Genomic DNA, 18,652 nt, shown 5'->3' with positions numbered 1-18,652 from the left:
CCGTACGCCGAGCGCTCCGATTGGCCCGTCGGGTCCCGGAGCCAAGTCGTGATCCCGTTTGGGCTAATTGGGCCTTTGTGATTGCGCAGTCTGTCGTGGCACTTCGAGAGAATGCGACGTGAAAACAGTATTATGGTGGATGGGGGAAGAGTGGCAGGTCGAAGCGGGGAGATCGCTTTTGGCGTCACAAAGCGCCAGATGCTCTTCCTGGATCCATTATGGGGCTTTACAGGGGATCGAGATGGTTTCGGCGTAGCAACTGCAAAGACACAAAGCGAGATGGAGATCAGCCCGAGATGGAGGCTCACACAAGCACATACAGGCACATACACACTCACACATGCTTTCAACACTCAGTTCCGTGCTTGATAAACTTGCAGCCGGACCGACTCTCGCTATTCGCCGCCTTAAAAAGGTCGTTTTGAATAAAAGGGTATGAGAACTTTTCAGGGTGTACTGTACAACAAGACCTAAACAAAGTAGAGCACGCCTCTGTTTCACCTTTTGCGGTTCAAATGTACACGAAGTGGGGAGAACCCCACAGGATCAATGAAAACGAAAGCGCTTTACTTCTTCACGCTGCGCCTCCTTCGAGAGCGATCGTTCACCAAGTCTTTGAGAGAGGGAGCGCGTGGGAGGACGGGTCATGAGCCTGCTCTTTGTTTGATCCGCCATGATGGGCCGTGCCTCTACACGAGGCCCAAGCGTTCATAGTCGCCTGATTATCAACCAACAAGCTGCTGGTGTCCAGAAACATTTAACTAGAAAGAAAATAAATGACTTAAAGGTGCAGATGACAGACTGTTAAAATTATTAAACGCCCTAATGCTTGTTTGATTGGTCTTGACGGCCTCCAGGACCCCCCAGGACCACTCGGTGGGCTTCTCCTACTTCCTGTCGTCAACAGGTGGCGCTGCAGTCACGCTCTGCAGCGTTGGCGCTTCGCAGGACAAAGAGCTTCCAATAGCCTCGGTTGCTATGAAGGCACAGACATTCAGACAGTCCATCTTTTAATTAGGCAAGTGCACATATAAAATTCATGTGACAAGCTGTGCGAGTACAAAAAAACCCAAAACAACCGGAGAGCCGATTTTTGATCACAGAGTCTGAGTCCTTCACATTATCACTGTTTAATGTATCTACAGCACCAGGGCATGTGTTTACGCTTACGCAGGGGTTATTCTGGGGATTATGGGATGTCTCCCTGAAAGTCAAAAATAGTTTAAGTAACTTACAGCAACATATTGTCTGCAGGGAAGAGAGCTAATACTTTTAATTACAAATATCCCAAAGCCGATTTATTTAAAAGTATTAACTTGCGTGCTGTTACTTGCATCATCATATGCAGTAAATATGACTACAGGGAAACGCGTGGACGCACACATGGGCCGTCGTTTGGCTCGCGCCACTCGCGCTGCCATCACTGAGAGCGTGTGAGTGCTAGAGACCGCCCCAGTATCCGCCGCTGCATCCAACTCGCCTTCACACTTGGGCTCATTCACGCACACTTTTCCCACCGGGATGGAGCCGCTTCAGCCAGCGCGCAGAGCCGACGCAGCGCACGCACACATGGCTGCGCGTCTACGGGGAGCCTTGGCCACCTTCATCTGGATAATAACACTAGTTTCGAGTTCGAGGACGAGGATTTATCCGCCCAACGAGGGTAAGCGTTGATGGAGGGGGGGGGGGGGGCGCACCGTCCGGACCGGGCGACGCGGTTCGGGTTCCGCTCTTCCAGCCGGGAAAGACGCGAGAGCGACGCGCGCGAATATACGCAAACGCCGAACAGCCAAAAGTTGGATTTTTAGATAATATAACCGCGATTTCTTCTGAATTTAGACTAGATTTTGTTTTTTCCTTTACAGTAATACGATTTATAAACTGTTATTTGGATGAAGAGCGTTCGTAGGCTGCTCTCTTGCCTGCTTATTGTTTTGAGTTGTTATCAATTTTAGAGAAGGTCTCATGTATTTGTTCTTATATATTAGAACTAATGACAATATGGAAGAGTTCAACTCTGCTATTGTCTGGTTTTGTAGTAATGTGATACCTTTCCCAAATAAAAAAAAAACATCTTAAATTCTTAAAGTCATAGTATTTTACTATTTTACTTAATTCGATTGCCTCTACATCAACTGCATGTGTGTGTGCATTTCAGTGACCCTGCTGGACACGCGGACAGTGCCAGGCGAGCTGAAATGGGCAGCCAGTCCCTCAGAGGGAGGGGTGAGTGGGAGCCTTTTCTCTCCTGCTTCTTTTTACTTAAACAGATACACTGTTTACAACCTGTTCTCTCCTTGGAAAACACAAACTCCTTATTTCTCTGTCGCACACGCACACACACACACACACACACACACACACACACACACACTTGGTTTGGAAACTGTAAATAATCGTCCCACAGATTTTGAAATGTGCTGTTGTTCACCAAGCCTAAGTGCTAATATGAGAGTGCTGGCGTTGCGTTTGGCACAGGGAGAGGCACAAACCAGCTTGGTGGTGGGAGTCGTTTTTTTAGGGATTTTTACTACCGTGCAGTTGCCAGAGTGAATCCTAGAAATATCATTTTATATCATCTCTTCTCATCTTGTACGTTTTGTGGTTGGTCCCCTGATTTGTCGTCCATGTGCCCTCACTTCCGAACCCTCCCCCCTTCTCCTCTTGCTCAGTATCTCTTTCACTTCTTTGTCGGTTTAAGAGTTATTGGTAAACTTGACTCCTATTTCTTCCCTCAGCATGATCTCATTCTCTCACATTCTCTTGATTGACGGGGTCCTGGTCCGCACGCACTGAGCTTTTGATTACAGGCACCCCCCTCCCCACCTTCTGCATCCCTTAGCTACACACATATACACACAAAGCATCATCACTGTGTGGTTGGGGGCAAGTGCAAAGCTTTTCCCCCCTGACAGCTGTGATTTCTGTCTGCTGACAAAGACTCTGAAGGAGACTGCACAAGGAGGCATCATCCTCCATGACAGCTTTTTCACAGCTCTCCTCCTTAATGCGCACATGCCCCGCGTCGACACACAGGACCATACACCAACACACAAACACGCTCCCTACACAAAGACTTGACTGTATGCGCATGCTCCTGCTTATGTGAACACGCTTTTATGTCCCCATCCTCTATATGAAGCACACAGTTTAACCAAAGCTTCAAACTGGTGCTGGATTTAAATATGAAACATTTATTATTTATGACACATTAGATTGATATAATACTTCTATCATTTTATGCATGTGCCCACATATAAATCAGTATTATTAACATATCTGATAAATCAATATTACCCAATAAGATTGGCTCTGATTGCATATCGATCCAGCTCAATTAGACACACCTAGATCCCCCTCCAGCACACACACACGCACACACACACGCACACGCACACGCACACACACACACACACACACACACACACACACTGGCTGTCGTTGCAGCTTTGTCTCTCTTCTCTCCTTCGACACGGCGTGTTTAGAGTGTATACAGCTCTCACTAGTAGGGAGAGAGCAGATTATTATTCAGTGGCAATAAAAAGCCAATTTGGAGTTGGGAGGCTCTGCGGTCATTTAAAGGGTCACGGTACAAGGCAAATAGTTGATTCTATTGAGATGGATTGTGCAGTGAAGGTTGAGCTGTTTCACTTTCATGGAAATGTGCCTGTAAAATCCTTGGAGTTGCAACAAATCTGAACCAGTGTCCACTGCAGGATATTGATGCAAGAATAAATGCTAGTCTGTGAGTTTTAGAGACAGCAGCGGATCGGACGGGAGGATGCGGATGGAGAATCTGAAATCTGTTTGATCTTGTTTTTCTTTTGAGGAGGACAGAAGTTTCTGGATGAAAACAGGGTCTAGCAAGAATATTTCTTCTTTCACCAATTGTCTACTGTATATTAGTTCTGTGTTGAAAGCTAAAGTTTAGTTGCATCTTGACACTGCTGTCAGAGCCTACTGGTTAAACAGGACAGACTTTAACCTTCCTGTAATTATTATTATTATTATTATTATTATTATTATTATTATTATTATTGTTATTATTATTATTATTATTATTATTATGAACATTTATTGTTTATTTATGACAGTATTTACGGCTGCTGGGACCTTTTCAAGTACTTGTCAGTAGCTCAGTAACAATTCTCTATGTCATTTGTTTCCAGGTTTTTATTTTCTGGCTACTCCACTTCATCAAACATTGTTAAAATCTGGCTTTTGCAATTCCGGTTTGTAATGAGAAATTAGAAACCACACTCCTAATGTAGTAAATGAGCCAGAGAGGCCCCTAATGTTGTCAGTATGCATCCTGAGTTGTATGTGTCTGTATTTACAGTGGGAGGAAGTGAGCATTATGGATGAGAAGAACATCCCAATCAGAACATACCAGGTGTGTAATGTTCTAGAACCCAACCAGAACAACTGGCTGAGGACGGACTGGATCCCTCGTTCCGGGGCTCAGCGGGTCTACGTCGAGGTCAAGTTTACCCTCAGAGACTGTAACAGCCTGCCGGGCGTCACGGGAACCTGCAAGGTACAGGAAAACAGGATCAGAACATCTTGGGAGAAAACTCGCACATAGAAGCATTTCAAAAAAGTATGAGTACGTGATGAGTGAGTTAATGGACAGAGAAATGCAGATAAAGCTTTATTATGGACCGTGGCTGCTGGTTCTCTACGCCTTGACTCATTATCATAATAAGAGAAGCGATGAGCACTGATGATGATAAATAGATGTCTCACCTTTTCCTGTGGGTTTTGTCTCGTAGGAGACATTCAATCTGTACTACCACGAGTCAAACGAGGACAAAGACAGCTACATCAAAGAGAGCAGCTTCATTAAGGTGGACACTGTGGCGGCGGATGAGAGCTTCACCCAGGTAACTCAGCCCTTGAGCTTTTCCTCCCGTCTCCACTCACCTTAATTCCCCCCTCTCCTCGTGATACACCCGCCCGCCCCCGCCTGTAATTTTTTAATTTGTTTCACAAGCACCTACATGTTGGCAGGTAGCGTTTGCTTAGCCCTTTCTAAAATGACTTCTGACTTTAAGCGTCGTAGGCAGCTTATTTTACCTTTGGAATCAATACACGTCCATCTGAATAAGAGCCAAGTGCTGAAAAAGTGAAGATTAGCCGTGGCTAAATAACAAACACACTGACTTAATAAGGGCCGACACAGTTTACTGCACATTTCATTGACTCCGTGCTCCTTCTATCCAGGTGGACGTTGGAGACCGCATCATGAAACTGAACACCGAGGTGCGGGATGTGAAGGTGACGAATCGGAAGGGCTTCTACTTGGCCTTTCAGGACGTGGGCGCCTGCATCGCTTTGGTTTCCGTCCGGGTTTTCTACAAAACGTGCCCGCTCACCATACGCAACCTGGCCACTTTTCCCGACACCGTCACCGGGGCCGACACCTCGTCGTTAGTGGAGGTCAGGGGGTCGTGTGTCGACCAGTCGGAGGAGAAAGAGGAGCCCAAAATGTACTGCGGCGCCGACGGAGAGTGGTTGGTCCCCATCGGTGGATGCCTGTGCAACCCAGGATACGAGGAGAGGGGAGCGGCGTGTAAAGGTAAGTCATGCAGGGTTTGTTTTTATGAGGCTCTGACTCATCTGCTTCGGACTCAAATGCACTTCTCACTTCCTTTGCGTTGACACTTTTAAATCCCATGTCTCTGTGAGTAAGAGTTAGCAGAGCGTGGCTGCTCACTAATGATGGAAAACAGTGACTGGGTTCTGGTTTGTGTAGTAATTAACACCTGCCTGATCATTCTGTGGGTTATTTAAAGTATTATGTGGAGAAATCCTGTTTGCCGGCGAGTAATGGGACGCTTTAACTGACGACGATCATCGTCCACACTGGAGTCTTAGGAAACAACAATACCCTCGTCAAGTCAGTTTCGTATCCTTAAAGGCTCTCAGGTCTCAGTGCGAGCCATCTGGACAAAAATCAATTCTATCACTTACAAATCTGGTTTGAAGTTTATGATAACAAATACGCAAGCTGTTCGCGCCTCTCACCGACATACAGTACATGTGGCGCAGATGACGTGTAACGTTTGGAAGCGAGCGCCGCGATAGTGAAGGCTACTAAATGTGTGCGTTGACGTGAGGAAGTGGGGCGAACGGGGGACTCCAGACTTGGTGGAGACACAACATCACACACACACATATACACACAGTGGACATGCAACATGTTTGCTCACACATACGCAGATGGACGGAGACCGTAGAGAGGCAAAGGGGGAGCAGCTCACTGATCTGCCCTCTCAGTGTTATTTATGAAGCCTCTCCCAGCAGGCTAATTGTATAACAAACAGGTCCATAATTCAAAGAGGAATGAAGAGACATTGATAAAGAGAAGGACGGAAGTAAAGCGAAGGGTGCAGTTGGTGCCAGTTGGCGACAGGGAGGAAGAAAAAACCTTTTTCTTCTTTGCAATGAGAAAAAAGCAGTCGCCCAAACGCTATGTGACAAACGTGGACTGAAACCTTCACCCCGCTCGGCCCGTTTGTTCCCCCTTAAAGGAGGAGGAGCTGGTCCCTGAGGCCTGAAAGATGTTCTTCCTCAGCTTGATTTAGGAGAGACCCTTGACTCGGCTGAACCTCCAGCAGATGTGAAGTGCCATCTATCTATCTGCGGCTCTCTTCTCTGTCTTCCCGGTCTCGCGGCCTGTCAGGTTGTTGGCCGGGGCTCAGCTGCCTCGCTGGAAATCCATCAAAGTCTGGATGAATACGGAATACCGCCCCGCGAAAACTCTGACCCTGCAGTATTGGATAGACGCCGCAGAGCTGCTCTCATTTTAAGTGTAAAATCTGTGCGCTGAGCGTTGGGGAAGGGGTGTGTGTGTGTGTGTGTGTGTGTGTGTGGGTTGGGGGGTTAAGAGATGAGGCCGACAGGTTTGGGAGAGCTTTTAGATGGTAGATCTGTCTCTCTTCCCGTCACCAAGGTCAAACTAGCCTTCCACGTTCTCACAGACAGACAGACAGATAGACACAGACCATGTGGAGAGAGACCCAACAATATTTTCAGATCTCACGAAATGACATCTGAAATGAGAAATGGCGTGTACCATGCACATCCGCCTTTATGGGGTGCACAGTTTAGTGGAATAGTAAATTCAATTAAATATATTAAACAAATAGAGAGAAGGCACTGCTACAACCTCTAAACACGGCCAGGCTGTCTGTTCTCTGATCTGAGCTAAATAAGCAATACAAGATAAGAGTTTCAGTAACTTTCAAGCTTATATCTATTACTATATTTAATAGCACCTATTATAGCAAATACAGGAATATCACAATACAGTCTAGGCCCAGTGGATAAAAAGCCACAAACCGCTGTATTTATTTCTGCTAAGTCTTGCTTTTCAATAAACTGCACATTTCTCCATCAGTTTAACATTAACAGCAGTCCAGGTGCAGAGCTCCGTTAACTGAATGGAAACCAGAGCAGACGCAGCTAAAGTGGTGAAATGTGAAAAGTTCATTTTCAGTGTTGACACAGAAGACGTGAAGGGGAGCTCGAGGGAGGAAGAAGGGATTAGATGTTGAATGGGACGTGAGGGGGACTGAAAGAAGGCCACTGACAGCAGAAGGCATCAATGCCCAGGCGCCCCTCCCCCGCCGGGGGGTCCGTCACTGGGAGCAAAGGGGAAGAGTATAGAAACACATGAGAGTGGGAACTCCCCCTTTATTTAAACCCCCGGTGAAGACCGAGGTCACGACTCGGCCCGATGAAGACGTCAAACCCTGACTGACAGCCACACACACACACACACACACACACACACACACAGAGGGAGAGTTTAGCTGCAAAGTGCAGGGTCACGACCGAGGTAGATGAAGATGTCAAAAGTTTGACAGCTGCGATCCGTCTGAGGGGATCGGAGGCGAGAGAGAGGAGACAAGAGGCAACAGAGAGAATGTGAAATGCGAACGGCTGCGGAGGCGAAGTACAAGCGGCGCCTCCTGCTTTTGGGTTTCGCCGTCTCCTCGTCGTCTGGTGCTGCTCGGTTCTGCCCCTGGCTGGGGGGGCTGGACGGCTCCGCTGTGCGCCCCGCGTCGCCCCCGGGGACATTTCACGGCTGCGCTCCTCTCCAGCGCACCTGCGGTGTCTCATCAACAGCAGCAAAGCGTTTGAACGTGAGGGATGAAAGGAGGAAGAGGAGGGAAAGATGGGGCCGAGTGAAAGAGACATGAGAGAGACACAGAGTGAGCAGATGAGAGAAAGAGTGCATAATCGCTGCATTCAGGCCCTCTAATTATTGCATCGCATTTCTGGACTCTGGACATGTTGGATTGCTGATTTAGCGTGTACCAGTGTGTGTACATGTGTGTGCTGTATTTCAGATTTTCGGCCGAACAAAGCCCTCCCTCCCATAAACTCACAGTTTGGAGACCTGCCCAGGAATGTCTAAAAAATAGTGGCAGGACAAACTGAGAGGGAGAAGTGTGTGTGTGTGTGTGGCAGGTGACAAAGCAGGGAAAGACAGTAGGACGGCACCCATGATTGTTTGAAGCAAGCCAAACTCAGGTGGGGGGAATGGTTCGCATTCCACCATCACAGAGCGTGTGTGTGTGTGTGTGTGTGTGTGTGTGTGTGTGTGTGTGTGTGTGTGTGTGTGTGTGTGTGTGTGTGTGTGCGCGTGTGCGCGCGTCCGCTATTGTCTCCCTCTCCCAGGTTGAGCTCGCTGTGGAGGACGCTTGCCAGCTCCACCAGTCTGTCTCTGGCAGCGGAACAAGCGCCGCTCACTCTCCCTGTCGCTCTGTCTGTCTCTCATTATCCCTCTTTTATCTATCGCCGCTCCTCTCCCTGATCCCCCGTCAGCGGTTGGGGGGGTGGTGGGGGGGGTCCACCAGCACCGCTGCCGGTGGCAGGGGGCGATCGGAGTGTGATGGGAAGGAGGGTTATTGTCGTGGAGCCCCCTTTCACATGCTAATGCTCGCGCTGTTAGCTTTGGGCAGACACGCAGAAATCCACACGCATTTCAAACTAACTGTCTTTGTGTTTATTTAAATCGGTGTAACCTTAAAGCCTGAAATTCCACCAAACGCATTCCTGAGGTTTCCGAATGCAACCGGAGACGGAAGATATGCGCTGATATGAGTGTGGCAGCAAACTACCTACAGTAGGAATGTCAGCTATAGATAAGAGCCAGGTCTCCTCGCCAGCGTTTCTGTGGCTTTTAATTAACACGGTGAGGCCCTTTGTGATTAATAGTGTCCCGCCTCCTCGGGTGACACTCTATCAATTCGTCCGTCCGTCCGTCCGTCAATCCGCCCCTCCCTCCGTCCGTCACACAGACAGGTGTCACAGTGCAGCAGTCAGGGGTACTTCCTCCATCTACACCCCTTTAATGAGAAGCAACAAGGGATGATGACAGATAACACGGGGTCATGGGGAGCACACACACACACGCGCACACGCACGCACACACACACACACACACACACACACACACACACACACACACACACACACACACACACACACACACACACACACACACACGTGGCCTCTTACAGTGCGCTTGTAAGTTGGAGTCGCAATGAGCCGCATTTGCATTTTAGGCAGCAGAGGAATGCATATGCAAATGCCGCCAGTGCTGATAGTAATCAAAGGGCACCTTCCCCTCCGCGTCTCCCCCTCCTCCTCCTCCTCACTCTTTATCTGTTTTATCTCCCGCTCTTTGTCAGGGTTTCTTCTCCGGCTCCCGTCCACCTTCCCCATCCTTTCCACCCTCTGCCGCTCTCGCGCAGCCAAACAGCTGATTCCAGTCTCTCCATTGTGCCCGCTCGCAGGTACAACGTGAACGGACCCGCAGACGTGCGCGCTCGCGCCCCCCGCGGCCGCCTCTTTGTCTCATCAGCGTGTTTTTATCCCGATCTCCGCCGTTTTATTGGTCGAACCCGGCTCTGTGTAGCGGAGGGTTAATGTCGGGTTAATGACACACTCATGAGCTCCTATTCCAGGTCAGTAGCACTCACCAGCCTGTGGAAGCCAGCACTAAAAAGAGACACAAAGAGCTGCAGACAGCAGGGAGAATAGAGACATGAGAGGCTGCTGAATGAGCTTTACGGCTGGGGATACTTGCTCCCTTCTTTTTGTTTCTCTTCCTCCTTCCTTCTGTCCTCCGTGTCGGCGACAAGGACGGAGGATTGGGTGGGACAGGGACAAAGGCATTGTTTTTCTCTGGCAGGGTCTTGTTGGACTCTGTATTCAACCTTAGAAGGTCAAATAGTTTTCCCAGCGCAGGCTTACTTACCTACTTTGATGATTAAAAACACGGGAATGTGCTCAACAGCAGAAAAATGATAAATCAGTGTCTTATCTTGCGTTTGGTGATATCAGCTGACTCAATATAATGAGTCATTCACTAGATGAAAGTCTCTCTTATCAGCGTAAGATGTGTTTGTGAATTTACAGGCTTTGATTGGAGAAGTTTTCAGCGGTGCCTTATTAATATTATTACTATTATTATCATGGAATTTGTATTGATATTATATTTCTCATAAACATTAGTAGCTGGCTTTGAGGCTTTGATGGGAGGTATAGCCGAACAGGAGCGTTATCAGAGACACAAACACAGATAAGTAGAGGTCGAGAAGGAAGCGAACGAGGAGCAAACGAGGGAGGCTGTGGAAGATGTGAAAGAGAGGACAAATGAGTGTGTGAAAGAGCGACTCTACGGAGGCTGACACAGATGGGGCAGGATGGTTGGTGAGTAGATTACAGAGGAGACTTCCTCCCTCTCATCTACTGATGAGAGTGTCATAAAGCATGCTGACACACTCGAACGCACACACACACACACACACACACACACACACACACACACACACACACACACACACACACACACACACACACACACACACATCATTCCCACATTCCTATCCACTCCCACTGGGATGTCTTCATCTCCCTTGGAAATGTGAAAGGTTTGGGAAAAAAAAAGGGAAGGGAATCTGCAGCGATGGTGGGATGGAGGAAGGAGAATGAATAGGGTGTAATGATGAAAAAGAAGGTGTCGAGAATGATTGCAGCTGAAACAAATGGAGGATTTCCTTCTGAATTTAAAGAGAGAAAAATGTCTGTGAGCAGCCGCACTGTGCCACCGCGTCTGCTGCACCAGTAGATGTCAAGCAGTATAATTATGCACTCATTTATTGCATTGTTGCTGTGTCAATGCGTGAACTCCTCGGTATACAGAGAGAAGATTTGTCCCCCGTCTCCCTCTCGCTCGCTCTCTCTCTATCTCTCTCTCTCACCCTCTCTCTTTCTCTGTTTCTCTTCCTTCATGTATCTAAATGTCAATTATATTTGTGTGGGTTGCCGGCACCTTGGAGTTTTGATGGATTCAGTCCGTGTGTTTCTGGTGCGTGTGAGTGGGAGCTGATCAGTTCCTTGTTCCTTTAGGTGTTTTTTTATTTGCTCGTCAAACGCAAAGGACAGAAGACAGTGTTTACTACATGAAGGCACACTTAATAAGCGTATTCATGCCATTATATTCTTCACTTTTGGGAACGATACGTGCTTTTTCATTTCCACTCAAGTCCTCTCCCTGTATCGGTCCGTGTTCCTCCACAGCCTGTCCTGCTGGGTTCTACAGGGCTCGGTCCGCAGACGCGGGATGCTCCAAGTGCCCTCCACACAGCCACTCGCTCCGGGAGGCGGCGACGGCCTGCGACTGCCACCTGGGCTTCTACCGCGCCGACAGCGACCCTGCCTCCATGGCCTGTACCCGTAAGGGCGCACCCACAGCTACACGTACACTGCTAACACAATCAATAAGCGACAAGACAGGCAGTGTGTGTGTGTGTGTGTGTGTGTGTGTGTGTGTGTGTGTGTGTGTGTGTGTGTGTGTGTGTGTGTGTGTGTGTGTGTGTGTGTGTGTGTGTGCACGGCCTGCGAGGAAAAAAGCACACTCATTGTCCTCCTGAACTTGTGTGTGTCTGCCAAGCTGGAGGAGACAAACCTGTCTGAATGCCACCCCAGTGTCATGATCCCATTACTTATGACTAAGCCACCATCTACATCCTGTTTGGGAGCGATAACTAAAGACATTGAGAAGTGAATAAATGTTCCCTCTCTCTCTCTCTCTCTCTCTAAGTCTGTGTGTGACAGACTCGGAGACTCGCTCTGTGTCGTAAACTTAATTATGCCTATATACAGCACATGGTTTTCTTGGCCTGGGAAAAATGAAAACACATTCACACACACACAGTCACTGAGACTCACACAAAAAAGAAATGCCACAGAAGAAAACATCCAGCCCATCAAAAGCATCTGAACGATATGGTTTTCGACTGCCAGATGTCTACATTTCAACTGGGGTGCCCCCACCCCATTCTCAGTATGGGGTTGCTCTTGCTCACGCTTAAGTTTATGTGTGTGCTTTCCTCAGAGCCGCCTTCAGCTCCGCAACAGCTCATCTCAGTTGTGAACGAGACCTCGGTGGTGCTGGAGTGGGCCCCCCCTCGCCGGCTGGGTGGACGCAGTGACATCAGCTACAGCCTGGAGTGTCTCATCTGCCAAACAGGCGGCCAGAGCCCGAGCGCTGGCAAAGCCCTCCCCAGGAATCACAGCGCCTCCCAGCTGGAGGCCCAGCACATGGGCCTCGGGATGCAGGCGGACCAGGGGATTGTGGGTGCTGAGGTCCAGTCGGGAAGAGGCGTCTTCCAGAGCCGACCGGGACACGGGGATTACCCGCGACCCGGCTCCGGCTCCGCCTCCAGCTCTCAGCTGTGTCTGCCCTGTGGCTCCGACGTGCTCTTCGCCCCCGGCCAGACTGGCCTGACGACCACCAGGGTGGTGGTGAGCGAGCTGCGGGCCCACACGCACTACACCTTCATCATCCACGCGCGCAACGGGGTCTCCCAGGCCAGCGGCGCAGGGGCCGCCCAGAGCGTGTCCGTCACCGTCACCACCAACCAAGCGGGTGAGAAGCGAGCGTGTGATAAACATGTTTGCGAGAGCGTCGACTGTTGTAGTAAAACAAAATCTGCTTATGGCCGTCGGCTGTCTGTAAGTGGGTCAGCACGATTCACGGCTACTCAGTGCATGTGGCCCACGGGGAAGGAATGTTAACGTCTATACGAGCGTGATAGGAACAGGCTCAGCAGCAGCTGCACATGAAGGTAATATTTACCCCGGGTCACCTAAGCTTTTCCTCTTAAAGACAGGAAGTGGTTTGGAAGACATACTTTTGACACAGCAAGTGTTGGTTGAAGTCTCTTTTTCAAACTGTAGTTGTGTAACTTTTCGTTGTATTCTAAGTATTTAGATGAAGAAGTATCAGCCAAACCGAGCTGAAACGCAGATTTAGATTTAAACAGATTTGCAGCTTTTAATTTCAATTTACTGTTGAACAAGGACGCAGAGACACATCCATCACACAGACAGAGAAGAACATCCACTTTCCTTCTCCCCTCGACTGGATACTTGTTCACGCTATCACTGTCATCGTTGCCATAGTTATTACTCTGTCCTCCTACACCAACAACGGTTGTATTAACTATAGGGGGGTTCTGGAGAGCGTGTCACAAAGCATTCTCAGAATGTAAATCACTGACTTAAATACAAATGGACTGAGCTGTCTGGGGGGAACGCAGATATAATAAAGTCAATTACAGCACATTTCTAGCGCGGGGCTTTGTCAGCTCGTGACCGCGGAAGTGCTTGAAAAATCACCCGGGTTTTTACGGCGTGTTTCATTTCGGCTGTGGAAGCGTCAGCAGCTGCGCGGCGCCCCTCACACATGCTCCCCATTAGCTTTCAGCGCGCCGCTCGCTCCTTTTTCCGCTGTTACATCTCAACCGCCGCTGCCTTTAAGTCTTTACGGTGGCATTTTCGAAAGCGGCGCACCTGCTTAGGTCCAGGCGCCCCGGGGAAATAACCGAGCTGTGTGTGCTCAGCGTGAGAGCGTGTCTGGGATGTGTCAGGCCCAATCTGCACCGCCATATGGCCAGGTATGGTATGAACGCCAGCATGGTGGAGCGACGTGAGGGGGGGGGGCTAGACTTGTCTCTGTGGATCCGGAGCGAGGGAGCTTCAGATCAGTATCTGTGTGTCAGCGGGCGCCACATGTATTATTGTTAAGCAGCATCATGGAATTAGCGCCGTCGTCGCACGGCTTGGTGACGCGTCTCTCCCCATCATTCCCTCCCCCTCAGCTCCTTCCACGGTGTCGACCGTCCAAGCCACCGACGTCACCCGCCACAGCCTGTCGCTGTCGTGGCAACAGCCGGATCGACCCAACGGGGTCATCCTGGAGTACGAGGTCAAGTTCTACGAGAAGGTGAGTGGCGGGCTAACGGCGGCCGCGTTGAACGGCGGCGGTTTGCTCGTTGGCTGACAACGCCGCGCTGTTTGTGTCCCGTACGATCAGGATCAGAGGGAGCGATCCTACCGCATAATGAGGACCTTTTCCCGCGGCGTTGACGTCGCAGGCCTCAACCCGCTCACCGTGTACGTGTTCCACGTGCGCGCCCGCACCGCCGCCGGGTACGGAGACTTCAGCGCTCCCTTCGAGTTCTCCACCAACTCAGGTCAGTGACGTCCGCGCTTTGAGAGGTTGCCTTCAATCCCTGCGCTGTGATCTCTTTGCGCTGACTGCCGTGTCCGTCCCGTCCCGGACAGATCCCTTCCCTCTGATTGGAGAAGGCGTCAACTCGGCCTTCCTGCTACTTTCTATCAGCGGGGTTGGAGTTTTACTGCTGATTTCCGCTGCTGTCTTCATCATCAGCCGCAGGTACAAGCACAAGTATTAGCATTGATGGCTCTAGGCCCGCTGAGTTCTCCGTCAACGCATTCCTGACCCGGCACAGTTGACCAAACACTAACACACAGTTCCTCTGCTAAATAATATATGTGTGATACCTGCAGCCTCTAAAGGGGATTAGAGTGGAGACAGTCATAATCCCTTTGTCCCTGACTTGTCATTACTGTCTCTTCAGCAGCGAAACCTGTGTGTCAGCTTCCGTTCATACACACACACACACACACACACACACACACACACACACACACACACACACACACACACACACACACACACACACACACACACACACACACCTGCAAATCCACAAAGGCGCATGTCACGGTTTCTTTGTTTAATGGAAAACACCTTTTATCTGGCGCTACCTGAGGCATCGCCCCTGCTCCTCCTCCCCCTTAAACGCTTTCATCTTCTCGCTCTGTGTCCTCCCCGCGCAGCCTCGTTGCTCTCTGTTCTCATTGTCATCACTTTCCATTTCGGGCGAATCCTCAAAATCCCAGCGACACGCGCCGCGACTGGCGCACGCGAGCCGAAAGCAGTGACATGTGTGCCTTCGCGTCAGTTCTTGCGACGGGGAAACGCAAATGCTTTTCTCGCGCTCGACTCCTTGACGCTCGCTTGTCTTCCAAGCCTGCGTGTTAAACATCCATCATTTGTCGTGTCTCGACAGGAGAAGCAAGTACAGTAAAGCGAAGCAGGACTCAGAAGAGGAGAAACATCTCAACCCAGGTACGTTGCACAAGAATACACAACCGCAGGGGGTTTCTTTTTGTGGCCTTTATTTCTTTAATCCACCTGCACACATCTTATGGACACTGCCAGAGATATTTACATAACAGACTTCATATCCTCCACTGCATCCCACCTTCTCCTCCCTCACTTCCCGTCTCCTCCACCTCTCCTGTGTGTCAGGAGTCAAAATCTACGTGGACCCGTTCACCTACGAGGACCCCGACCAGGCCATCCACGAGTTCGCCAAGGAGATTGATGTTAGCAGTATTCACATCGAGAGAGTTATTGGCATGGGTGAGCTCGTCTATAGCCAGTAGAGACACACAAACCCACACACACATGCTTAGTTGGCGCTGACGCTGCTGCTCGGCCTCGGTGCGCGTGTAGGAGAGTTCGGGGAGGTGTGCAGCGGTCGGCTTCGAATGCAGGGGAAGAGGGAGATCTACGTGGCCATCAAGAGCCTGAAGGCCGGATACTCCGACAAGCAGAGGCGGGACTTCCTGTCCGAAGCCTCCATCATGGGGCAGTTCGACCATCCCAACATCATCCGTCTGGAGGGCGTCGTCACCAGATGTGAGCAGCAGTTTAACATAATGTGCACTGTGCAGTTCTTCTGGTTATTTATACATTTCTACCTCTTTAGGTAAACCACTGATGATCATCACAGAATACATGGAGAACGGGTCCATGGATGCTTTTCTTCGAGTATGTGTATTTCATTCTCATTCAACGCATAGCCTGCTCCCCTGGCGCTGTAGCTGTGGGTGTCCATGCTGACCGGCTCAAATCCAAACATTCCAGAAACACGACGGCCAGTTCACGGTGATCCAGCTGGTGGGCATGCTGCGAGGCATCGCCTCGGGCATGAAGTACCTGTCGGACATGAGCTACGTTCACCGGGACCTGGCGGCGCGGAACATCTTGGTCAACAGCAACCTGGTGTGCAAGGTGTCCGACTTCGGCCTAAGCCGGGTTCTGGAGGACGACCCGGAAGCCGCCTACACGACGAGGGTAAGACACACGAAGGAGGGAGTGTATGAGTCAACACATGCAGCCATCGCCTTCAACGATCACTGATCCGAGATAACGCTCTGGTCGTTTCAGGAGGCCACTGGGACTTACCTCTCGCCCGGAGGGAAGATCCCCATCAGGTGGACGGCCCCGGAGGCCATCGCCTACAGGAAGTTCACCACGGCCAGCGACGTGTGGAGCTACGGCATCGTCATGTGGGAGGTGGTCTCATACGGAGAGAGGCCCTACTGGGACATGAACAACCAGGATGTGAGTCACGCTGTCCTCATATATTTTCACAACCTTAATATTATGAGTATTATCTTCCCAACCTGTTTCGTTGCTCATATCTGAGGCAGAGGCAACCCTGGCAAGTTAAGTGTTGAACAGAACCTGGTGTTTTAAAACACTCCAGTTCAGCCTTATTATCTAAAGCAGCTGCTCACAGCTTTGGTACAGTGGGTTCACGTTGATGTGGGAAGTAGCACCTTAAGATCTGATGAGTGTTTACAGTTTATGAACTTGAAGACTCACTTTCCAAAAAAATTGTTTACATAACATGGTCAAAGTGTGTGTGTGTGTGTGTGTGTGTGTGTGTGTGTGTGTGTGTGTGTGTGTGTGTGTGTGTGTGTGTGTGTGTGTGTGTGTGTGTGTGTGGTTGCTCGCTCAGGTGCTCGCTCCCATCCACTCAGTTATCAAGCTGATAGGCAATAATGGACAGAAATGATAATAATTTGTAATTTTCATATCAGCGATCATGTCTAAACATGTGTTAATAGCTCGGTTTCTGAGCACTCTGACAACCACAGACATTAACTTCAATTACAGGTTCCTCCAAACATAATTTGTGTCTTTCTGGTGAAGTCAAACTATACTTTACTTAAATTAACTCCACTTAAACGGATGAATAAATGAAGCAGGCAGCAGAAAAATTAAAGAGTTGGATTTGTGTCTTTGACCTCATTTAAATGATATTTTTTCTGTTTTACATTGAGCACAGAAAAGAACCGGAAACCGACGGCACCGTCACCAGTCAAAAGTCAATTCAGTTAGAACAAATATTTGGACTTCAAAATAAAATAAAAAAGGATATTTCTGTTAAGTTGCAGCATTCAGTCATTTTCTTTGTGGAGAGTTCTTGAGACCTAAGACAAAAATTCAGTTTAAGAGCAAATTTGCAATCACTTCGCTTTTAAACCTTGTTATGCCTGAGTAGGTCAAAGAGCCAGCGTGGCATATGGAAATGTTCAAACATGATTGATTTCATCTGCAGCACTTGTGCGCTCCTGATGAGATATTCTCCAGACACGTTTTATTTCATTATTTTTTTTCTGGGCAAATTGGTAGTCGCTGTGCTGCTTTTCTTTATCTACTTATTTGTTTTAGTGAAACTTATCTCACAGCTAAAAACAGGAAGCTTTAAAACATTTACTTCATGCTAAACTTAATGTAGTGCATGTATTATTTAAATATTAGACTTTTTTTTTCAAATTCCACTTCCTGTGATGCAATACGCAGAAAACTGCTCACAGCTGCATCATATTACAGACGACATGCTCCACATGATCTTCATCAGCCCAGGACAGTGTCAAATTGCTGGAATGGGGTTTCTTTTAATAGACAGTGGTCATCTTATTGTAATCATTTCCTTTACAACACTATGCAATGCAATGTTAAATATATAAAGGGAATAATAATATTAAATACCATGTATTAGAACATTGTGCTCTATTAGCACGTAGCATTGAACTGTGGAAAATGTTTGTGGGTCTTTAACCCAGTACCAGTATGAACAGTATATTATGTCTACATATAATATACTAATATATATATTTATATGTACTGTTTCCACCCTGTAGGTCATCAAAGCGATCGAGGAGGGCTATCGCCTGCCAGCGCCCATGGACTGTCCTGTTGTGTTGCATCAGCTCATGTTGGACTGCTGGGAGAGGGAGCGAGCGGAGAGGCCCACCTTCAGCCAGATTCTCAGCATGCTGGACAAACTCATCCGTAACCCGGGGACCCTGCGACGGACGGGGGGCGACAGGTACGTGCCGGACCCAGCGCTGCGTCGCCGCGCTCGCTCATCGCCGGGGTCTTTCTCACCCCCCGCGTTCC

General features: G+C 49.1%; 1 protein-coding gene across 1 annotated transcript in view; it reads left to right on the top strand.

The window, feature by feature from the left end:
• Positions 1–1,390: 1,390 nt before the first annotated feature.
• Positions 1,391–18,652, top strand: part of LOC114844977 (ephrin type-A receptor 4-A-like) — an 18,912-nt gene continuing 1,650 nt past the window's right edge. Inside the window, exons 1-17 of the mRNA XM_029132704.3 lie at positions 1,391–1,663; positions 2,159–2,226; positions 4,340–4,537; positions 4,773–4,883; positions 5,224–5,578; positions 11,599–11,754; positions 12,416–12,949; positions 14,184–14,308; positions 14,399–14,558; positions 14,650–14,761; positions 15,462–15,520; positions 15,704–15,817; positions 15,911–16,096; positions 16,167–16,228; positions 16,325–16,534; positions 16,628–16,804; positions 18,394–18,581. Of these exons, the coding sequence (XP_028988537.1) occupies positions 1,522–1,663; positions 2,159–2,226; positions 4,340–4,537; positions 4,773–4,883; positions 5,224–5,578; positions 11,599–11,754; positions 12,416–12,949; positions 14,184–14,308; positions 14,399–14,558; positions 14,650–14,761; positions 15,462–15,520; positions 15,704–15,817; positions 15,911–16,096; positions 16,167–16,228; positions 16,325–16,534; positions 16,628–16,804; positions 18,394–18,581 (2,957 nt within the window). The 5' untranslated portion in view covers positions 1,391–1,521. The remainder of the gene's footprint in view (positions 1,664–2,158; positions 2,227–4,339; positions 4,538–4,772; positions 4,884–5,223; positions 5,579–11,598; positions 11,755–12,415; positions 12,950–14,183; positions 14,309–14,398; positions 14,559–14,649; positions 14,762–15,461; positions 15,521–15,703; positions 15,818–15,910; positions 16,097–16,166; positions 16,229–16,324; positions 16,535–16,627; positions 16,805–18,393; positions 18,582–18,652) is intronic.

Source organism: Betta splendens, chromosome 17, assembly GCF_900634795.4.
Source record: "Betta splendens chromosome 17, fBetSpl5.4, whole genome shotgun sequence".
Taxonomy (NCBI): Eukaryota; Metazoa; Chordata; class Actinopteri; order Anabantiformes; family Osphronemidae; genus Betta; species Betta splendens.
Note: the sequence above shows the minus strand (reverse complement) of the source record. Positions and strands in the feature narration are given on the sequence as shown.